Raw genomic sequence first — 21,914 nt, forward strand, 5'->3', positions numbered from 1 at the left:
TCTTTCATTAATATTCATTTAGTTCCCAGTACCATATTTTCAATTTAACCGTGCTCACAGCTCTTGTGTGTTTATTTTCATAAGCAGCACAGTGCTCGAGCCTTATGCACCCACATGCTTGTAAGCAGTGCATTTGTTTTGCTCAGTGTTAGCTCATCTTTAATTTTTGGTGGAAAATTTGCTACTTGCAATGTATTCGGTTAGGTGCGTGAGCCTGAAGGAATTGTTTCTGCTCATCAACTGGATTTCTTCTTCCCCTTTAGCCACATGGTACCCCTGAAAAAATGCCTAATTGGGCAAAGAGTACAAGGCCTGCCCTGTTTTGCCTTCCATGAGGCACAGACATCAACTTTGCATAGGTTACTTTGTGAACTGCAAGCTACTTGCAGGAATTGCAGTTGAAAACACTAGTGCTCCTGGAATTATTTGCAGAAGAAATTAATGAATAATTCCAAGTTAAAAATAAATCACTGAGTTTTGCGATCTCTGTTCAAGGACAGGCGGTAAGGATGAAATTCTCTGAGTAATTATTGTAATCGACTTGGTGCTGGAGCAGGCTGAGGCTCTCCCTCTTCAGTGATTGACCTAATTCCACTGAGGTCACCGAGATCTTCTCTCTTAGTATCGCAAAAGGTGCTGGTAACGTTGCCTCATGTCCGCATCCATCAGTCATCCTTCAGTCTTCATCCAAAAGGACTAACGCTGTCCAGGCACGTACATCTCCACAGACTGACAAAAATCTGTTTCCTATTAGGTGTAAGAAACTGGAGGAAGCTGCTTTGGGGCAGAAATACCTGGAGCCGTCTCTGTAGGGTTTGGAAGGGGAAAGGGCTGGTTGCACTTGTGCCAATTCCTTCTACTTGTGGAGAGGGAGGATTCGCTCTGATGTCTGTTGTGCTTAGCACCAAGACGGCCGTGGCTGCCTTCACCCCCAGCTTAACATCTGCTACTCTTTCTCTCCTCTTTCAGCCTACCAGCTCTTCAGATGTCAGCCCCCGACCATCGTTCCCAACGCAGAAATCATCACCGAGAACGAAGAATTTAATATAGGTAGCCTCTCCCGGTCCTCTTAGTCCTCCTTCCCCCCTCACCAGCTGCTGGGAATGCCCATAGGAAGACACACGCGTGTTGTCAGCCCATGCCTGGGGTTTCGGGAAACCTCTTCACGTGTGTAATTGTGTGTGGCGTGGGGAGCTCCGCATGACCTTGCTCAACACCCAACTCCACATGACCTTGCTCAACACGGCATCAAACTGATCTGATTGTCCTGAGGTTTTTCCTCTCTGTTAGTACAGAAGAAGTGGTTTGTCTTTTGTGAAAGCCCTGAGCTTGTTTGGAAACGTTCAGAAATCTTTGCCACAATAATAGTTTTCAGGTGTTTCAAACAAAGCATTGTGTGAAAGCTTAGAGGCTGTTATTCTTTTTTTTCGAGAACCTTTCACCCATATCGACAGTGCTTCTTGTATATTTTTTTGCTGCTGTTCACGGTTACATCCACATTTGTAAGTGTGTCTACAACCAGTGGAGTAGCCGTGATTTTTTTTAAAGCAGCTTTTCTCACTGTCTGCTCTCTTTGAGGGAAATCTCCACCTGAAATAGCTTGCACAAATCATAATAGTCTCAGCGGCATGACAGCAGTTTATCCCAACTGAGACTCCAGCATGCCTTTCTGTGCCTTTTATTTCTTGCGTGGTCATGCCAGAGCTCGATGGCAGAGGTACGGTTGGAGAGGTCTCTGCACCCCATGGTACCCTGTTCCCAGGCCACGGTTCAGCCTTAATGGATTGATCCTCCTCTTGAGTCAAGATGTTTATTGTTTCTGTCCGTAGGTGACATAGTGAGGTACAGATGTCTTCCTGGCTTTACCCTGATTGGAAATGAAATCCTGACCTGCAAACTAGGCACTCATCTTCAGTTTGAAGGACCTCCACCCACGTGTGAAGGTAAAGCCGGGGGTGCCCAGCATGGCAGCCAAAGCTTCCCTGCCCCAAACCTGCTGCAAAACGTGGGAGCTTGCTAAGGCAGGGAGCAAGCTGGATGGCAGCTGGGGGAGGTTTCCTTGCACATACTGCATCTTTGGGGTTAATTCTCAGATCACCAGGGTCCCAGTAGTGCAAAACCACCCATCAGGACCTTGTGAGGCAGGTAGCAAGACACCTCTGTGCAGGGAAAGGCAGTTCTTCTGACCCACCTCACAGCCTGTCCCGGGGCCGTGCACCTTGGCCAGGCTCAAGCAACGATTGGCAAATAACGGTGGGAGATTTGCTGGGTGATTTACTGCAACCACCCTCTGATAAATGACAGGGAAAGTTCCTCCATCCCTTGCTGGCTCCAGGGTTTTTCTGGGGTGTCCACGCTGTCTGGGGGCGTTTGCCTCACATCGGGTGCCCCTGAATTTATACCCTAAGTCCCCGGTTCAGGAAGGCACTTTAAGCTTGTACTTTTCTGAACAGGGACCAAGCGGAGGTCTGACACACCGTGTGTCTGACTGCATTTGCGAAGTCATTAAAACAGTCACCCAAATGTCCTTACCCTGAGGCGGGGGGAGGAATTCTGCGCTGACAGTTTGCCAGTGATACATGAACAGCCAAAGGAAGAGCAGGCTGCAGAGAAGTGAGCTCCTCCGGCGAGGCAATCCTGCGAGGAACAGCTTCTCTATTAGTGCCACAGAATGTATTACATGGGAGAAAAATGAAAGCCCCGAGCACGCTGCGTTGTACACCTTGCTGCTGCTCAGGAGGGATCCCAAAGATGTTTCTGTGCTACCATGTTACCTTATTTATCCTCTGGATTCCTGCTGTTACTTTTGTTCGCTCCAGCCGTGATTATTTCATCTCCTTCATTCCCTCCTATCTGAACATTTTTACCATATAATGGGATATTTTTCTATAGCTTTATTCTCCCTCAAATAGCATGAACTGAAGGAGGGAAAGGGAGGTCATTCAATTATTTACTGATGGTTGTTAGCCTGGGGGTAAAGGGACTGCTTAAATTACATCTGGCCACCAATTTATAGAGGTCAAAAAATCACTGATGGGATTAAGGATTTGGAAAGAATACACTGTTCTTTCTGGATAGTTCTGGCTGTTTTCTATTAAGACAAGTACAGCATTTGCACTGGGCTTTAGTTACAATTATGGATAAATAAAGATCCTTTCCTTTTTATGCTTTTTGCTCACTTTGTGTGTTTGCCTCCTCTTCTGGGCTGTTTTTGCTGGCCTTTTTATTTAGCATTTTCAGCTGGATTGAATATTTCCAGAAGCTGAATGCGGTGTAGTGATTAGAGAAAGGAATTGGAGTTCTTATGTCCTAGTCAACAACTCTGTGGGTGACCTGGGATAAGCCTGTAGTTCCACACCTTGTTCTAACCCAGGTAATAAAGTTTCCAGGCATTCCCGGAGAGTGTTTTGTAACTTGAGAATAGTTGCTTGGTTGCAGTGCCATTCATTTTGAAAGAGATCTGAAATGATGCAAAGGTAGTTGAAATTGTTTGCTTGCGTTGTTGCTTTTTGCCCCTTCCTTTAAATGTGGCAGGTGCTCGTATTTGTGGAAATGCAACATGCTTCATTCGGAGCCTTCATCAGGGTCTGGGAATTCTCTGTGAGCCCCCAGGGTCAAGGTGTGCAGTGGACGTACACGGGTGGGAGTCATGCTCTATCTTGACCTAGCTTGTCAAGGCCATAATATCATGTGTTTCCTTCCTTCTGCAAAATAAAAAAATTCATTTTCTGTTGTCTTCACGTTCCCTGCAGTGCACTGTCCGATGAACGAGGTTATGACAGCCTCCACCGGCGTCATCCTCAGCCAGAGCTTCCTGGGAAGTTACCCCCACTTCCAGACTTGTTCTTGGGTGGTGAAGGTAGAACCTGGGTATAACATCTCCCTCACCATAGAGTACTTCCTGAGCGAGAAGCAATATGACGAGTTTGAAATCTTTGACGGTAAGAGATTCACCGGTTTGACTTGCGTAGCAGCTGAGGGGAAAGGAGAGAAATGACAGAGTTTTGTTTGCTCTGGGAACAGAGATTAACAACGCTCTGGGGAGAGTTTTCCACCACTCTGTCTATAACCTTCTGCTGGACTTAAAGTTCCTCCTAAGACTCATTGATTCTCTGGATAAGAAAATATCAATGATTTGATTTTTTGGACAGATCTAAAGTATTTTTGAACGGGGCAGGATTTAGCAAGCTCCTGGGAGAAACTGTAGCAGAGGCTTCTGGGAAGGGATGAGCTGAGAAGGTGGGAATTCTCATCCCTGAAGCCCGTGCAGACCAGATTTTCTAGGCCTAGGAGTTTTCATGAACGGAGGGGGGAATCTGTCAATATTCACAGTGAAGCAGCTTTGTAACCAAACACGGAATACAAGTGCTGCGCTGGTGGTCCTGTGGTTGCCCGTCGGGACTATAGCTGAAGGCATGCTGCCTGAAGCAAAATCCTGGTCTTACTGTGATGAACTGGGCTTTATTTGCTGTTGGTTTCCCAGGGGCCGGGTGTCTGCACTGGGACTCGTGTTCACAAAAAATGCCTGAGCGTGAGCTGCCATTCCTGGACTCGGAGTGAAAGCTCCCGTGCTACGGTTCCACAACACGCCCGTTCCTTCGGCAGAAACACACTCGGGCATGTAAGGCTGACGAGGGACTGTTTGCACGTCAGCCCTGACTTGTCCTCGTTCCCTCCTTCCTTACAGGTCCCTCTGGCCAGAGTCCGCTGCTCCTGTCGCTGAGTGGGAACTACTCTGCCCCTCTGACCGTCACCAGCAGCGGGAACAAAGTCTATCTCCGCTGGTCCTCTGATCATGCCTACAACAGAAAAGGCTTCAAAATCCGCTACTCGGGTAAGCACGCGGCGGAGACTGGATGCCTCTGCCAAGAACGCAGCCACATCTTCAGCCAAGGATCTCCACGGAATTGATGCGGAGGGGCATAGGCCATCTGTGTTGGCAGAAGGTGCCAAGGCGTGGGAAGGTGCCCAGAGCCGGGCTCGTTCCGAGCCGGTGAGGCTGGAGAAGGCAGGTTTCTTTCCAGGAGAAACCTTGAAGCTTTGGCTGGTTTCTTGACCACTCATAAGAATCAGAACCGGACTATGTAACTATAGATGGTTTGGCTCTGGATGAATGAAACCCATCTCGTGCAATTTGCAGTGAAGATTGCTGCGTTACTAAATTACTGTGTCCTCGCAATGAGGCCATTTTGGGACGTTTGAGGATAAACGTCACAAAACATAAGAACTTGTGTTAGGAGCTGCTTGGTGCGTGAGGCACAACTTACACGTGACTGATCGTGTTGCAGCGTTTGCAGTGAACTGTTTAAAACACATTGTGCTCCTGCTCAGGTGTTCTGCCACTGCTTTTGCAGGAGCAAGACCGGGGGGTCTCGGTTGCTCATTCGGCACAAAATCACTGCTGGATACTGAATGTTTGCTGAGAATTCCTTAAAGTGAATTACTGTGTTTTGGAACTTAGCAAATCTTAATTAATGGAAACGGGGTTGAGAACTTGCCAGTATGTCATAAATAAATAATGACTTTACTCAGTAAATGAATTAAGTAATATTTAATTATCAGAAATTAGTCTTTATTTCTAGAGCCGAGTGAAACTTGGATAGTAGCCCTGCACTCTTTCCCCCTTTGACTTTGTATTATCCATCACAGGTTCTGGTTCTTGTACAGCCTTAGGTTATGGTAAGCACGGTGTAATTCCTGAGAAAAGGAAGGGAATTTGTCTTGATACTGCCCATGCAGTGACTGATTTATTTTCTTCTGCCCTTCTCTCCAGCTCCTTACTGTAGCCTCCCGCAACCGCCAGCCCACGGGCTGATTCTCAGCCAGACGGGTCTGCACCCTGGCAGCACGGTGCGCTTTGGCTGCGACACAGGCTACCGTCTCGTTGGCCACAGCACCACCACCTGCTCCCAGCACCCTCAGGGCTACTTCCACTGGAACGAAGCGATCCCTCTGTGCCAAGGTGAGAGGACGCAAACGGATCGTTACGAGGATCCGGGAGTCGTAGGGAGGACTGGGGAAAACGTGGTAAAAATAAAAGCCTGTTGTAATTCCCCCAATTCTGTATTGAGAACAGGTTTGGAGCCGCAGGTGGGCGGTGAGGTGCGTTCCTCTTATATCCAAGTGCTTGGGCACAGATGAACAAGGAGGGAAGGGAGTAACCGTTCGGGAGCAGAGGGTGGTTGTCTGGCCTGGGGTAGGAGAGAAAAAGTGCATCTGTGCAGAGGCTTCTGTTGTAGAAGTGTTTGAACTCTCAGTAAAGACACAGCCAAGTCTCGGTCAAGGATGGGAGAAGCTATTGCATGGAAGAATCTGGAAAAGCTGGTGGGAGCACGGGTCCTGCTGGGTTTTCGTGACTGGAATTTCCTTTGGTATTTCTGGAAGTGCCCTCTTAGGTCTGCGTGTGCCGACAGTGCATGAGAAATTTCTTGGGATTCAGACGGTGCCCGGTTTGTGTCGGCTTCATATAAGATTTAGGCATGTAGTTGTTCTTTCCACATTTCCTCCTAATTAACTGTAATCTTTATGACATATCATACATAGCACAGGGCTCCTTCCCAGCGTGGGAGTGGAGGGGAGGACAGGGCAGTGCACCCCAGGGGGCTTTGCTGCTGTGCTATTTTGTCTCCCTCGCTATATTCACTTTCTGATTGCACCTTTTTCTCAATCCGCCAATCATCCCTGTTCCTTTGTGTTGATAAAATGCCCATCTTTATTCTGATGAAGCCTTTCACTGTCTTTGAACATTCATCCATGTTCCAAGGGGACCGAGCACTGGGGATTAATATTGCATTGACTTCCCTGGAAACTAGCCAGAGAACAGGGACAGCATAGGCAAAATCTCATTGCAGTGTCTGCATTGTTGTCCAGTCCAAGCCATAAGGAAAAGCAGGATTATTTAGTGTGTGAGGTACCAGAGAGCCTTGAAAAAATCCTTTCTGTGCTCCTGAATCACTCAGTCTCTTTGGAAATTGCACAGGGGTGCAAGCAGTCCTGCCTCTAACGGGTGGCTTAGTGCTGTGGGTGCTTATATCCATTTGGAGCCCTCTCAAGGCTGTATTTATTTAAAGGCGAGTGGAAAGCAGTAAACCAAGACCCTGCTGCCCAGGCCCGTTGGCAAGGGGGAGCTGGGAAACTGGGAACAAGCTCAGGTAGTGATTTAGCCTCTGCGATAACGCGGACGGGGGCAAACGCTGAGTGCTGGAACGAGCAGATGAACCGCGCAGCAAGACCGGCAGGCGCAAGGGGCTGTCATGGCAACTGTGCCTCCCAAATCCTTAGCCCAGCGTAAGGAATTTCTCTGATTTACTGCGTCTTTTTTAAGGAAAATCATGTAACCAAGAATAGGTACAAATGCTGCTAAGCCTTTACTGCCCCGGCGTGCTGGAATGCCACCTGAGCCTCGCGTTCAGTTCCAAAATCTATATTTACTTCCGAGAGGTGTCATGGTGTGTGGGGAATGGATTTTAAACACGGAGGCGGGGAAGAGATAGAGAGGGCATGTGTGGGGAGGTTGGGAGAGGATGTACTTGGATTATCACCCAACAGCAATGATTCAAAGCAGAAACCAGTCCCCGAGCACCACCAGTTGCCAGGCCACCAGGGAGGGAGTCAGAGCCAGAGCATCTGTGGCTGGAAATGCAGGGGAACCCCTGCGGTGTTGCCGAGCACCCCAGGTCTGCGCCGTGGGATAGAGGGGTGCGGGAAGAGGATTTCCCGTGGGAGCTGCGTGAGAAGCGCCAAACACACCTTGCGCCGTTCTGGTTCAGCCGAACGTGTGACGTGGCAGGAGCTCGATGGGCACAACCCGTGGCACTGTTCCATAGCAGTCGCCAACAGAGAAAGAATTTGGGGGCCAATTCATAGCGTTTTAGGTAGGCTTCTACTCCGATTTCCCCTTTGGAGGAGTGTGTGTGTCCCCACTGACCACACAGAGAGCAGCTTGGTCAGGATCTTGGTTCTGGACATCCCTCTGGAAGAGCCTGTCCCTCTCCAGCGAGGAGGAGAGCTTGGTGGTCACATTAGATCCTGAGGTTGAAATAGCCCCTTTGGGAAAGTCACCTCCTCTCTCTGTTGCCCCATGTTTCCATCAGGAATCTTATTCCTGGCCCGTGGTTATCAAGTGCCTGGAGATGGATGCAGGAGATGAGCGGGCGGCAGCGAGCTGGAGCTGTAGGAGAATTCGTGGCGGAGCAGCTCCCCCCCCTGGCATCGAGCAGCCGATAGCCAGGGCTGGCTCCACCGCTCTTGCCCACTTCAAGTACATAAAATCCAACATCCTTTTCTTTTTTTCCCCTCGCGTTGCTCTCAAAGCCAACTGGCAACCTTTTGTTTTGGGCTGTACTCAATTTCTCATCCTTTCTGGTGGCCAGGACTGCATGGCAGAGGTTTGGGAACTCAATCCGTAACACTGCATGAATTGCTCACACAGTCAGCTGTGTCGGAGGGGAACTGGGGTGCCCGTAAACACATGGTCTAGTTAACAAATGACATTTCCCATAGCTCCCTTCTGCCAGCGCATAATCCTCTTCCCTTTCCCGATCCCCTCTGAATAATCTTTACTACGTGCTCTGTCCTAGCTGACATTTATGGAAGCAGCAGAGAATATTCTGCAGGGAACAATCTTGCGTTGGCACAATGGGGGAGAACACAAGATGATCTAATATGCCTTTTCTGTCTCTGCTGCCTATTTTTAAGCTGCTTTGTTTTTGGAATCCCAGCTGCAGATTTGCTTTCATAGCCTCTGTCCCTTTTCCTAGCACATCATCTGCAGACAGAGTTTCTGTACCTCTGAACCCCCATAAGTGCTCCTTCTCCTTTTTCCTTGGACTGCGCTCTCCATCGGTCTCTCCAAGCCAAACGCTGGTTTGATTTCCCCTGGAACAACTACTCTCTTTCGTCATCTCTGATTCTGGTGGATTGCAGTGCCCACAATTTGAGCCTCAGAAATGCTCTTAGGAGCAGATGGCAAGTTTATTGCCACCCCGAAAAATCAAGCTTCTCTACTTCGTGCAGGGCTCTGTAAACAAAAACTTAGTAATACCACTTTCTGCTCAAGGATGCCAGATTTGCAGAGAAGGAACGATCCTGCCATCGGGTGCTGGGCACCAGAGCCTGCTCGGTGCAGCAGAGGTCACAGCCCCAGTTGGCTCTCCCTGTCTGATTCTTCTTCACGTTGTAGCCCGACTGTCTGCTTGTGAAGAGGGTTACGTTTTTTTATTATTTTGGGGGGCTTAATGAACTTTTTAGTTACCTGCGTCTGGCCCAGAAGCACTGCATTATTGCTACCTTTGTATCAGGGCAAGGCTTATGCAATGGAAGGACTGAATGATCAAACAGACCACTTTAGGGGCAGAAGGAGGGAGCTTGCTGGGAGGCAGGACTAGGCAGCGCTAAGTCATCTTTCCCTTGTGCAGAGAAACGAAGGCAAATGGCAGCTCAGCCTCACTGACCTGGAGCACGGCTGGCTCTGGTCTTTCTGCCCTCCTGGTATCCCTCCCTGTCAGTCTCTGCCTCAATTTCCTGGTGGCCAATAGAGGTGACGAGTTTTGGCGAAGCATCAGGCTGCAGAAGAGAATTGCGTAGAGAAAGGAGAAGGCTTTGCTGGGGGCAGCGGCATGGGAAGGGGGTCAGCTTTCTCACCAGCCTCTGTGGTTGGATGCAACATCAGAAAGTAATAATAAAGAGAACTGCTGGGTAGAAGTGAAAGGTTAGGACTTTCCAGGTCCCCTCTTCTTTTGCCTCAGAATGAAATTGGTATTCAGCGTGCCTGCTTGTCTAGACGCCCAGCCTTGTAGAGAGATTCGCCAAGCTCCTTAGCTCGATGAAGTGACATACGTGTGATTATCATTTCAACCAGGGATATGCCTGATCGTGCTAATACGAGCCTGCTGAATTACTCACACCTATTAGCAACACCAGCATCTGCAAGGTGCTGTGTAATTGTGCTCCAGGCTGGGGCTCTGGCCGACTCATGTAGCAGGAGTGGGATAAAAGCATCTTGGACCTTGAGTGGTAGAAAGTTCCAGTGGTTGTGCTGATGCTGTACGCAATAAGTTTGGTCTTTCCTTTTCAGCGCTCGCTGGGGTCCATGTCACGAGAGGGTGACTTTTCTAAGGTTGCTGATTTTCTAGCCCTCGTTTATGTGCAGAGGGAATAACAGGAAGGTGAATGTGTGTTGAAGTATCAGCATGTGGCTCAGGAGACATAGGCTCAACCTCCAGTTCATGCATTAGCTGAGTGGGAGCAGCTCCGGCTACTCCAGGAAGGAATGGATTTCCTTTAGAGCGTGTTTAAAATGCAGACAATTGTTTGGGTGAGGTGTTGGCCTCCAAATCGGTGCTTGCTAGCAGGCTGTGCTCATCTCGGTGCCCCGCAGAGGCTGTTGGCAGCCCTGCTGGCTGGTGGTCTCGCAACGGCAGCTTTACAGGTCCCAGGCTGCTCTTCCCCTCGTCATCCCGAGCGAGATGGGCTTCCCCCAGAGCCAAGACTCAGAGAGGGATGGGAACCTGCATGGTGGTTTTGGAGGCAGGTCTAGGTTTGCTTTCCCTGCTCTTCTGAATGCTGATAGAGAAAAAAAAAAAAACAGATTTAAGTGACAGACTCCCAATGCTGGTTTTCCCAGTGGTAGGGGAGAGGGTAAGAGGGCTTGTCATGTCTTGTGAAACTCTTGCAGCATAAATGAACGTGATTCTGGTCAGTTTGTATTTGGCTGTTGCTCATCTTTCTGTGACCTGCCTGTCCCCTTTCTGCCCTGTTTGGCCACTCTCCTGGCTGCAGAACTGAGGATCTCAGCAGGAGCGGTGCAGAGCATCTTCTCCGAAGTGCTGCCATCTTGAGCAGCCGTTTGGCATTGTGCCTGTTTATCATTTTTTTTTCCCTGAATTTCCCCTTTACCTTTTCAGCCGTAATGCTAAATTTAGCCTTCCTTCTGCCACAACATAATTATACAATTTGCTGCCTTATGTAATCCAGAAGTGCTGTTGGAAAGGGGTTTCAGGTTGTTGCTGCTGTGGGATGTAAATACAAAACGTTATTGCTATCTAATCCTTTATCTCTGTGTGAGAACTTGTGAATAATGTGTAGATGCATTTTGTATTGCAGATATTATAGAAAGTACGAGCCAGAGTCTCTTCCAGTAGAAACTGGTGTTCACCATTGGCTTTGCTGTTACCACACTGATAGACAGGAGTTGAAAATCTGATCCTCTGTGAAAGTGGGCATTCATTGCAGCTTCTGGGGTTCGACAGGGGGCTGGAACTTTGGTTAAATAGGAAAGCTTGGGATCTGGGCTTTCAGCTCACTTACCACAAACCCATGATAAAATTGGAAGCTGATTCCTTGGCTGTGGTTTTTTCCCCCCCTCCTTCTTCCCAGCTCGCTCCTGTGGAGTCCCCAGAGCCCCAAAGAACGGCGTTGTCTTTGGCAAGGAGTACACGGTGGGAACGAAAGCCGTGTACCACTGCAACCAGGGCTTCCAGCTGCAGCCCGGGGAGGAGCCCAGCGCGGAGTGCCTGCAGGCAGGGCAGTGGAGTAACGGCAACCAGCCCCCGCAGTGCGTGGGTGAGTGTTTGCGGCCGGTGCAGTCCCACGGGGAATTTTGGAAGTCTCTTCGGCAATGTCTTCCAGCTCTAGCGTGGACGGCTTTGCCTCACAGGTGCGGTATTTAGGATGCCGGGTTTCTAATCCTGCAGAACGCGGGTCTGATGTCCCCTCTCGTGGTGTCTTGGTTTCCCACCTGTAAAACAGAGATGCTAATACTGGTCCCCTTGTTAAAAAGCCAGCGTGCTAGCTGAAATGCCCTCAAGTGCCCTGGAGTTAAACACCTATTAACGTCTTTTTGTCTCATTTCTTTTCCCTGACTCACCATATCTGGTTTTTAGCTGTCACCTGTCCCGATATCAACAGCATTGCAGTCGAGCATGGTCGGTGGCGGCTGACCTACGAGATCCAGTACCACTACAACGCCCAGCTAATGCTCATCTGTGACCCCGGGTACTACTACACAGGCCAGCGGGTCATCAAGTGCCAAGCCAACGGGAAATGGAGCATAGGCGAACCGATGCCGACCTGTAAAAGTAAGAGCGGTGAAGCTCAGGATGGGGACCTCGCAGGGGATGGGGGTTCTGTTTTCGGTTCGGTGGGTGCGCGAGCTCCGCTGTTGGCATGCGAACAGACCACAGCCCTGGCCGCTCTTGGCAGCGTCTGAGAGCGTGGCCGTGGAACTGCTCGGGTAGAAGAGAGTTTGGATGCTGGGAGAGGTCATCTCTTGATCTGATTCTTGGTTTAATCTAAACAGTTCTGCGAGAACTCAAGCACATTAGCTCATCTGTTGCTGTCGGGTCCCAGCAGTGTAGCTGTCACTGGTGCCAGATGCTCTGAAGTTTGCTTTTAAGAAAGAAAGAAATTCTGATTTAAAGCCTAACCTCTTCCAATTTTATGCAAACGGCAAGTTTACAAGGGTAGCAGTGTCACCTGTAAATCAAAAACACTCTTGGCAAACAAGCAGCTCGCTCAGTTGTTCTGACATGACTGCTGTGCTTTGGATCTTTTCTTTTGTCAAAGGTGGAGGGTTTTTTTCTCTCTAAGTGCGGATAGAGACAGAAAAATTTCTCCCTCAGAACGGCAGCTTTCCCTTCCCTCCTGCCTCCCTTTGTTTCTAGAGATGCAACTGCTGACGTCAGTGACAGATGTAGTTTTACCCCTGCTAGCTCTTCAGCCAGATCCAGGAGCGTGAGCCTGACCTCGTTTTATTTCTTCAGCGTTATTGCCACCTAAATTCAAATGATGGGATCTTGGCAATGCTCTGAGGTCAGAAGCACCCAGCGTGAGTCTCTTGATTTCTTGCTGAGTGCAAAAGCTCCGGAGGGTTTGCAGATCTTTAAGGTAGATAAAATAAAGAGCTGAAGTTTGTGGCCGGGAGCTGCATTTGCATGGGCTCCTGGCCAGGCTCCAGCTGCACCCCGCAAAGCAGGCTTGTGGCTGGGTGTCCTCTGTGGGTCTGACCTTTAGACACCAGCTCTGTCCTGGAAGCCACGGTGTGAGAAAAAAATGGGTGTCATATTCTAATTGGAAATCTTGTGCCATTTTGTGGCGTTTCTGGAAGTCAGACTTCCCAGCTGTATCTAGCAATGGGTTAATAGTAGAAATATTCCTGAGTTAAAAACTTCCTGTGCGAAAAACTACTATAGTTTCTTCCTAGCCGGTCTTACCTTTAGTACTTCTCTCGTGTCCTGAAGCATAAATATTAACAGCACTTATATTTGTCGCCTCACGTAACATGACTCTGAATCATTATTACCCACGTAACTGTTTAACAATCTTTCCTACTCATTTCTGACTTCAACAATAACTTGTGGTGGTAAGCGTCACCGAGCGCATTTCTTTAAAAAACACAGCTCCCCTCCTGTTCTCGCTTACTGTACTTTGGGATCTCTTCTAGTTATCTCCTGCGGAGACCTGCCGACTCCACCTAACGGCAACAAGATCGGCACGCTGACCAGCTACGGGGCCACAGCCATCTTCTCCTGCAACACTGGCTACACCTTGGTAGGGTCCCGTGTGCGGGAGTGCATGGCCAACGGACTCTGGAGCGGAGCAGAAGTGAGGTGTCTGGGTAGGTGCGGAGTATCCGTGATGTTTGTTGGGGAAGAGTCCCGGTGGCGTTTCGGGAGGGAATAGGAATTTTAGGTACCGATTCAGGAAAGAACCCAGGCGAGGAGTCAACACTACTGAAGCTGTAGGGTTTTACGTAGATATAAAAAGGAAGCAGACTTTGATTCCTTACTGCTCAGCGGATGAGAGGTGTTTTGAGATCGGAGAGGAGAGCTTTAACAACAATAACGTTGGTTTTGCAGCTGCTCTGGTTTGATTTATGACTGCAGAGTCTCGAATTCAGGTCCACCCGGCGAGGCCGGGTGGCGCGCGGTGCCTGCCGAGGGCAGGCGCGACCTCTTGCTCCTTCTCCTTGTCTCCCTCCTGCAGCGGGGCACTGCGGCGTTCCCAGTCCCATCGTCAACGGGCAGATCAACGGGGAGAACTACAACTACCGCGGCAGCGTGGTTTATCAGTGCAACCCCGGCTTCCGCCTAATCGGCATGTCAGTGCGGATCTGCCAGCAGGATCACCGCTGGTCCGGGAAGACGCCTGTCTGTGTGCGTAAGTATGTTGTCAGATTTCTTTGGCCCTGGTGACGGTCAGAGGACAGGAGCATACGTACAGACGGTTGCACAGAGTTTACGCGCCCAGGCTGCGTACGGCCGCTTTGCACGCACGCAGCGAGCGTGCTGCGCGAGCGTCCCCGGGGCTCACGTAGGAGAGAGCCGAGATGTGGCAGGAGTGGCAACGCTGCAATTTTGGCCGCTTTGCTTCTTCCCTCTGCTTTGTAAATTCCACCTTTCTTTGGTGTTTTTCACACGCTGAATTTCTAACGGAGGAGCCCAGTGGAAGGTGTGGTTTCGGAGGAGACCACCCTTTATCGGGGTGCGGGGAGGTTAAAGGCAGACGTAGCCCTGCCAAGGACACCACAGTTGTCACCGTCTTTGAGACCCGTGCTCTGTGCTGGAGGAGAATCGGTCTCTCTCCTCCTCTGATCCACGTTCACAAGTCACCTTGTACAACCTGCTCATTTATCTTTCCAGTGAGCTAATTAAGTCAGTCTCTGGAGCTCTAAGGTGTTAATAAGTTTAAGCATCTTCTTATCAATGGACAGTGCGCTCCATGTATTTCATATCATGATTCTCCAGTTGTTTGCTTCCAATCTCTCCTGTCTGGTTTAGAGCTTTATGTGCTGAGGCACAATAATAACAACAAGATAGGAAGTAAGGAATGACCTATCAATGAATATGCAGATTCCAGCCTAAAAATAAGAAACAGACTTGAGTTGTCAAGGTTAGCGGGGACTCAAAAACTTGGTGGGTGTCTACAATTCTGCATGAGCTTTTTAGGAAAAAAATTATTGGAATGGCTGTCTCTGGGTCTGTAGGTAGGTTTGAATCACTCTCGTGTCTGAAGATGCTCTGTTGAGAAAGTTTTAATTCACTTTTACCTGCCAAGTATATGCATACTAACCTTGGATCAGGAAATCATATTGATAGAGGTCCTCCTGCTGTCAGGCAGATTTATGGAAATGCGGGATTTTCTAAACATCCATTTTCATGGCTCGTCTTGTTTCTTTCAGGAGGGACCAAACCCATTAGAACAAAGCAGATGAACATTACTCATCTGTGTCTGTCTTCTGACTACTGAACCAGTACAGGACTGGTTCCTCTGCAGCACCTTTGTCGGGCTCTGCTTTGTGCCAGCTTCTGACTTTGGTGCCTGAAAGCCCACCAAGCTTTCGTGCAGAGATCTGTAAAGGTGTCTTGTGCAGAAGTTGGCCTTGAAGTTATTGCACTATGTTAGGCCTTACAGATAACATAAATTTAATGTCGTTAGAGCAGACCAGTGTTCGGCTCTGAAATTAGATGCCTTGAGGCTTTATTGCTTCTGAAGAAGCTCGGGGCACTGTGTATGTTAGCACATTATAATTTCCTATTGTCCTGATATTTTCTCTTTAAACCTGCTACAGTTGCTTCCTCTGTACGAACAGGTCTTTTTGATCCATGCCAACTGTGGGGAGCCTTTTTTTTCTGGGACAGAATCCATCACCTGTTTCAAAACACGTATAATCATATTCAGAAGTACCTCAGAGAATCTGACATCTGCTTCCTGCAGCACCGAAAAGCTATCTTGCTTCATATTTTTTAGACCCGTACCTGTCATCAGCTTGCATAAGGAATAAATTCCCATCCCTGTGGTATAGTCCAGCCCTGGCAGTCAAATGTGTTATGGATCTTTTGTGGGAATTTCATCTTCCCTTCTGGCTTTGGCAGCTGTACAGCTAAACTGCTGGACTTTTACTGATGGACCATTACCCTTTTTCAGCATGACAATAATCAATATTGCTTTGTCCTCAGCTGTCGGAAGATGTCGCATTCCTTAAGCAGCCAAAAAAATCTCTTTATGGTGTATCCTGATGTTTCTTTTGCGCAGTGGAACTCGCTGCTGTGCTCCAAGCCAAGGTCTCCGGGCTTCGCTCGCAGCAGGGGCTCTATCCTCCCTGCATCGCCCGCCTCAGCCGAGGTGCCAGCGGAGTGGCCCAGGCAAAAGCACTTTAAATTTCAGTTTTCTGTGAGCTTACTGCTGCTCCAGCGTTTGTCTCTGCACCTTCCCTGGGCATTGTCAGAGCGGCTCAGACCGGGACCCTTTAGCCCTTTACCTCGTTGCTGGCCCGAGCTGGCATCAGCCACAGGAACTAGAACTACACAAAAATCCTCATTTCAGGGATTTAGAAATAAAGGGTTTGCCCCAAAGTTTTTCAAACTTAAAGCAGGCAGATGTAAGCTTTCTAGGCCATATGCTAGAAACCTGATTTTTTTCTCATATTTTTCCTCTAACTATCCCTCCAGGTGTAACTTTATACTGCAGCGAGCATACATCTGACTTACACCAGGGAGAGGGAGGAAACCATCCGGTTTCGTGACTCTGTGTGTGATGCCCAGGGTAATGTAAGGCAATAGATTAATAGCAGTAGCTGGGATTTTTGAAGAGGAGCTCTAGGGATTTACGGTGTAAGTCAGTAGGATGCTGGCACTCAGCCGCTTAGAGAGCAGTTCAGAGAATTTCTTGTGCCAGTAAAATGAACAAAGTTACCGTGCTCTCAATTTGATTCAGTATTTCAACAGAGCCGGCCACAAATCTTTGAAGTCCCTGTGGGTTTCAGGGTTGATGTGGGGGTTTTTTATGGTCTCCTTCCTTGGGAACTTTTTCCAATGGATCATCCACTTTCTTCCGGGCAAAAAAAGTAATATCTCCAATTTCTAATTGTAGCCATCACTTGCGGCCACCCTGGCAACCCCGCCAATGGCTTGACCCAAGGGAGTCAGTTCAATCTGAACGACGTGGCCAAGTTTGTGTGCAACACTGGGTACCGCCTGGAAGGAGCATCGCAGTCCCAGTGCTTGGCCAACGGACAGTGGAGCAGCACCCTGCCCGCCTGCCACGGTAAGTCGTCCGCCTCCACCCCGGTCGAGGCAAACGGGGCCTGCCTGTGCCTTCCTCGCTGGTTTCTCTGGGTTCCTAAACTCCAGCTTGCTGCTGTCATAAAGTCACGTAAAACAAGTCTTGCGGTTCCTCAGGAATGTGCAAGTGATGTTTGAGCTCCGAGCGCTGGGTAAATCTCATGCAACAAACCTGATTTTCCCTTGGGCTTCGCTCAAAGCTGTTAGCGGACCCTGCCCAGCCCCACATCCTCCAAGACATTGAAGTGCGTGTTGTAAGTGGGGGACACACAAGAAAATATCAGGCCGGACCCCTAGCAGAGGTCGTCCTGGTAACCACAGACCAGTTTACTCCAACCAAACGCCACTGTCTTTGCGCAGAGTCCTTTGTCCTTCTAGGCTGCCCTACTTCCACTGGTATTAGCACTCAAGTTCACTTATCAAATTCCCTCCCCTGCCTGCACTCCTTTCCTCTGTACTCCCTTAGTCCAGTATCTCTGTCAATACTGTTGCTGTGTCGGTCAAGAAATCAGTTATTCTCAAGTGGCTAATGTCAGTCCCGGTTTGGGGCCAGAGAGCAAGGCTCTGCTGCTGAGCCTCGCATGGCAGGGCGAGAGCCTGCAGGATTGCCTCTACTCTCTCTTTTTTCCTTTTAATAAGGATTTTTAGTATTTCTGCCCTAAAGAATCTTAAAAAAAAAAAAAAGACTGAAAAAACCCCCCACCCCAACCCTGAAATCGTGGAATATGTGATTTGCAATTTTTTCCCCTTTTCCTGCTCGTTTTTGGAGAATCCTTTGTTCTTTGTTACACCCTTTGTTTTGTTGTTTTTTTTGTTGTTGTTGTTTGTTTGCAGTTGTAAACTGTACTGACCCCGGGCACCTGGAAAACAGCATCCGACAAGTGCAGCCAAGTGGTCCTCACAGATTCAGCTTTGGAACAACTGTCTCATATCAGTGCAGCCATGGATATTACTTACTGGGTACACATGTCCTTACCTGTCAGGGCGATGGCACTTGGGACCGTGCCCTCCCACAGTGTCTTTGTAAGTTCTTCAGAATAATACCCATCCACCACAGGCTTTCATCCCATGTAGTTCTCTGTTGTTTAGCTGTGAACGGTCATGTAGAAAGTCTGGATCCAAAGCCCTTTGTAATCCATGGGAATCATTCCATCAGCCTCGCTGGCCTCTGGATCCTGCCCACGGAAGGAAAATATGTGGTCTGAGGAGAGAAATCCTATTAGACAGAGATGGTTTCCTTCTGCAGGGGAAGGCAGCTCCCACTGAGTTTTACTGGTTTTGTGCAGCTCCAGCGAAGGTATTGCAGGTGGAGAAGGGCAGCGGAACTTCTGCAACACAGATCTTCATAGGAAGCAGCGTGCAATTAGCCTGACCGAGGACAGAGTGTGTTTAGCACCGCTCGGGCACGGCTGAGTTTCCATACACCCACTCATCCCCGCGGCTTTGGGGGAGGGAAATGAGAGTGCGACGGTGAAACAAATGCAGCCTTTATTCTGCTGCAGCGCAGGTGCTGAAGAGGATTTGCTTCCTGACCCTCGCTCTACGTTTTTTCCCCTTTCTTTACAGTATCCTGGCCCTTTCTGGCACTGTGGTTTGCAGAGAGAATTGGGAGGTTCTGGGTGATGGGTTTGGCTGCAGGACTATTTCCAATAGTGTAGAAAGACACAAAATAATACTCACAGTGGTCTCGTGCTGTAGTACTAATACCTGGTCCAGGAGATGTTCGTGCATAGTGTGAAAGATGTCAGCAGTGGTATCCCTATTTTACACTGGGGGAAACCAAGGTCCAAAGTGTATTTGGAGTTGACGTAGGGCTGCCCAGTGAGCTAGTGGCAGACGCAGGAGCAGACCCTTCACAGACCAACCCCCAGCACAGCTAGTGTGTCCTTTAGGAGACGAAAGCAGCTGCCATCTCATTACCTGGCATAACGAATCGCTAAAGAAGTCAGAAATGGAGCTCCTTAAGTTCGAATCAGCTTAGCTGTTCCAAAGCCATGATTGTTTCTTTTTTTCTTGTATTATCCTTTGGCACCTAGTCATACGAAGTAGTTTTGGGCACATTTTCCTTTCCTTTTGTTAGCAGCATGCCACCTTTTTGCGTTTGCAGCATCCTGCACAGGCCATGGGGAACTGACAAGTGATAACCGCATGTTACCGCAGCCGCAGGGGCTCCGGGAGGGTAGTTACCTTTTAAAACCTGGGCGCCTAATATCTTAGGCTCCCTTGGTCCACAGCTTTCCAGCTAAGTATAAAAGGGATCTCCTTCCTTAAAACGTTGAGCATCCATTGACTTGGAGGATTTGTGGGCATTCCCAAAACTTTGGAAGCTCAGGTCAGTTTTACGACTGATTATCTGGATTCATGGGCTTAATAGTTCAAAGAAAAAAAGAATTTTGCATGTCTTTGTTTTCTGTATGTTGAACTTAAGATGTGCTCAGTGCTGAAACCCATACCCCTTTAAAGTGTTTATAGCTGGGTACCTAAAATTACTAGGCACTTGCTAAAATATAAATTAAGAAGGTTGATGCCAGACAAGCTTGGGTTGCAAATGTTGTCTCATGCCTGTTTCTGAGGAGGGAGTAAAACAGAGTTGATCCCCTTTGAGGAGTGGGAGACCGAGTCCAATATGTAGAGTATACGGGAGCAGAGCCTAACGCATCAGAAGAAACAGTCTTCACACTGTGTATATAAATCCTTTAAAAAACTCAATACCGCCACAGGTTTTAAGCTTAGCTGAGTCTGCTGGAGTATCTGTTATTAAATTGTTAGTTACAGTGTGAGTTTAAGTATTAGCTATCAAACCCATTTCCTTGCAAAGCGTCCTTGGTTTTAGTCACAGCTCTGCACCAGTATATTTCAATGCCCACGTGCCCAAACATACGCGTGCTCTCCTTTTTATTGAAACATACATCATGTTTTCTACCTAATGCCAGTATTGGTATTTTTAGACTCTAGCAGAGGGAGATAAGATATCAGTTACGGATGCTTTCCTTCAGAAACCGAGTGGTGCATGGTCTTTACGCTGAGCAGCCTCATCCAAACCTGTCTAATAGCCCCTAGATCTGTCAGTGTATTTGTCAGCAGCCTCCCTGTCCCCACTCTGATTGCTAAGCTAAAGTAAACCTATTAATTATTGTTAGCCGTGGTTTTTTACTAGCAACGGTTGAGCGAGCAGTGCTCAGAATCTGCCAGGATAATTTGCTCAGGTGTGACACGGCATCAATCGCAGCTCTGTGTCGCAGGACCTGCCGCTGCCAGGGATGGGTGGGGGTGAGGGTGTGCATGGAAATACTCATGTTTAAGAAGGGATGATTTTTCCAAGGAACCTGCAAAATGCCTGTCAAGTGTCAGGACTGGGCATTTACGCACAAACCCTTGGCAGCTCTTACAGGATGAGCTCATGTCCCCCAGAAGGAGGCCGATGCAAGGTCTGCTATGCTGCACATGCACTGTGGCACAAAGCACCGGGTGCTTGGTGGGCTCTGGGGCAGGCGAGGGGGTTCAAGCTGCCGAGGTCCCGTGCAGCGACCTCAAGCACGCAGTATTTTGCTGTCTACCTGCTGCTTTTGCCTTCGAACGAGCCTCACGGGGGGCAGTTCCCTCGCAGTTGAAGCTGTTGCATCTGTCTCTTCCAGTGGTCTCTTGCGGCCACCCCGGCTCCCCACCCCACGCTCAGATTTCGGGTGACAAGTACACCGTCGGCTCCGTGGTCCGGTACAGCTGCCTGGGGAAGAGGACTCTGATCGGCAACTCCACTCGCATGTGCCAGCTCGACGGGCGCTGGAGCGGCTCCCTGCCGCACTGCTCAGGTGAGGTGGGCTTCAGAAGGGAGGGGATGGGGCAGTTCCCACCCTCCGCTACCCCTCTTTATCCTGGGAGGGAACAGCCTGATGTGCTTTGGTGAGCTGGAGAAATACACGTGCTATGGAGGGAGATTGTGGAAGGCTCTGAAAATCGCTGCCTCTCAGCTATCCGGTCTCCTGCAACTTGGATGATAAGCGCTGGCAGAGTAAACTGCTCAGCTTGCAACACGAGGAATACATCACTGCAGCAAATGTTTGTGGTAGGAGGTGTAGTGCAGCCTGCTGCTTTACAGGTTTCTCCATGCAGAGTCTGTACAGGATGAACATGTCTTATGCAAAATCGGGTCCTTGCATCCGATCTGCAGCATCTGACCCACTTTGTCATGCATTCCAACAAAAGAAGCCCATGTGGCCCCTTTCCAGGGCCTGACATCTGCTGTTATGGCACCACAGCAATCCCAGGTCTGCACAAGGCGAGTGAAAGCTGGTACAATGAGTTTCCACATCATCAGCATCTCCACTGAGAGCAGTTTGGCAACAGAAGTCCGTCCCCGCTTCCGTGCCAGAGCGAGAAAGGTCTTGCACTGAAAACATCCTGATAAGCACAAAAAGTCCCTGATGAGACGGACTCAGGTCAAAGTCATGGGGGATACAGTGAGATGTGGTTGCCAAACCTTCCTGAAATCGGGGTGCTGGGATCTCAGCCGATGGCCTCCAGTGGGAGGAAGGGTGCAGAATAACTGGCAGGATTCTGTGCAAAGCCCTTCCCGCACCACTCGGTCACTTGATCCTCGGAGAGCCGGGAGGCAGACGAAATAGGAGCTTAGCTGGAGCAAAGCATGTGGGACAAGTGTTAATTTTTAATTACGCCACTTAAGTTTAGCAGCTCCACTTGACCAAGTTTAACCTCTGCTTTGGAAGGGAAAAAGAAATCAGGCAGAGTCATCCTCGTATTCAGAAGCTGTATCTGCAGAGCCAAGTTCTTGATCTGTAGCTGCTCGGAAGGGTTTTCTGCTCTAATTCGTGCCTTTCCCCCATGTGGTTTTCACTG

General features: G+C 49.0%; 1 protein-coding gene across 1 annotated transcript in view; it reads left to right on the forward strand.

The window, feature by feature from the left end:
• Nucleotides 1-21,914, forward strand: part of CSMD2 (CUB and Sushi multiple domains 2) — a 311,633-nt gene that overhangs the window by 262,401 nt on the left and 27,318 nt on the right. The window contains exons 45-56 of the mRNA XM_069802931.1: nt 970-1,050; nt 1,830-1,943; nt 3,753-3,941; nt 4,688-4,834; nt 5,774-5,962; nt 11,377-11,562; nt 11,883-12,077; nt 13,442-13,615; nt 13,984-14,157; nt 16,870-17,043; nt 17,895-18,083; nt 20,696-20,869. Coding sequence (XP_069659032.1) covers nt 970-1,050; nt 1,830-1,943; nt 3,753-3,941; nt 4,688-4,834; nt 5,774-5,962; nt 11,377-11,562; nt 11,883-12,077; nt 13,442-13,615; nt 13,984-14,157; nt 16,870-17,043; nt 17,895-18,083; nt 20,696-20,869 — 1,986 coding nt within the window. The remainder of the gene's footprint in view (nt 1-969; nt 1,051-1,829; nt 1,944-3,752; nt 3,942-4,687; nt 4,835-5,773; nt 5,963-11,376; nt 11,563-11,882; nt 12,078-13,441; nt 13,616-13,983; nt 14,158-16,869; nt 17,044-17,894; nt 18,084-20,695; nt 20,870-21,914) is intronic.

The sequence above is a fragment of the Haliaeetus albicilla genome, chromosome 16, assembly GCF_947461875.1.
Source record: "Haliaeetus albicilla chromosome 16, bHalAlb1.1, whole genome shotgun sequence".
Lineage (NCBI taxonomy): Eukaryota > Metazoa > Chordata > Aves > Accipitriformes > Accipitridae > Haliaeetus > Haliaeetus albicilla.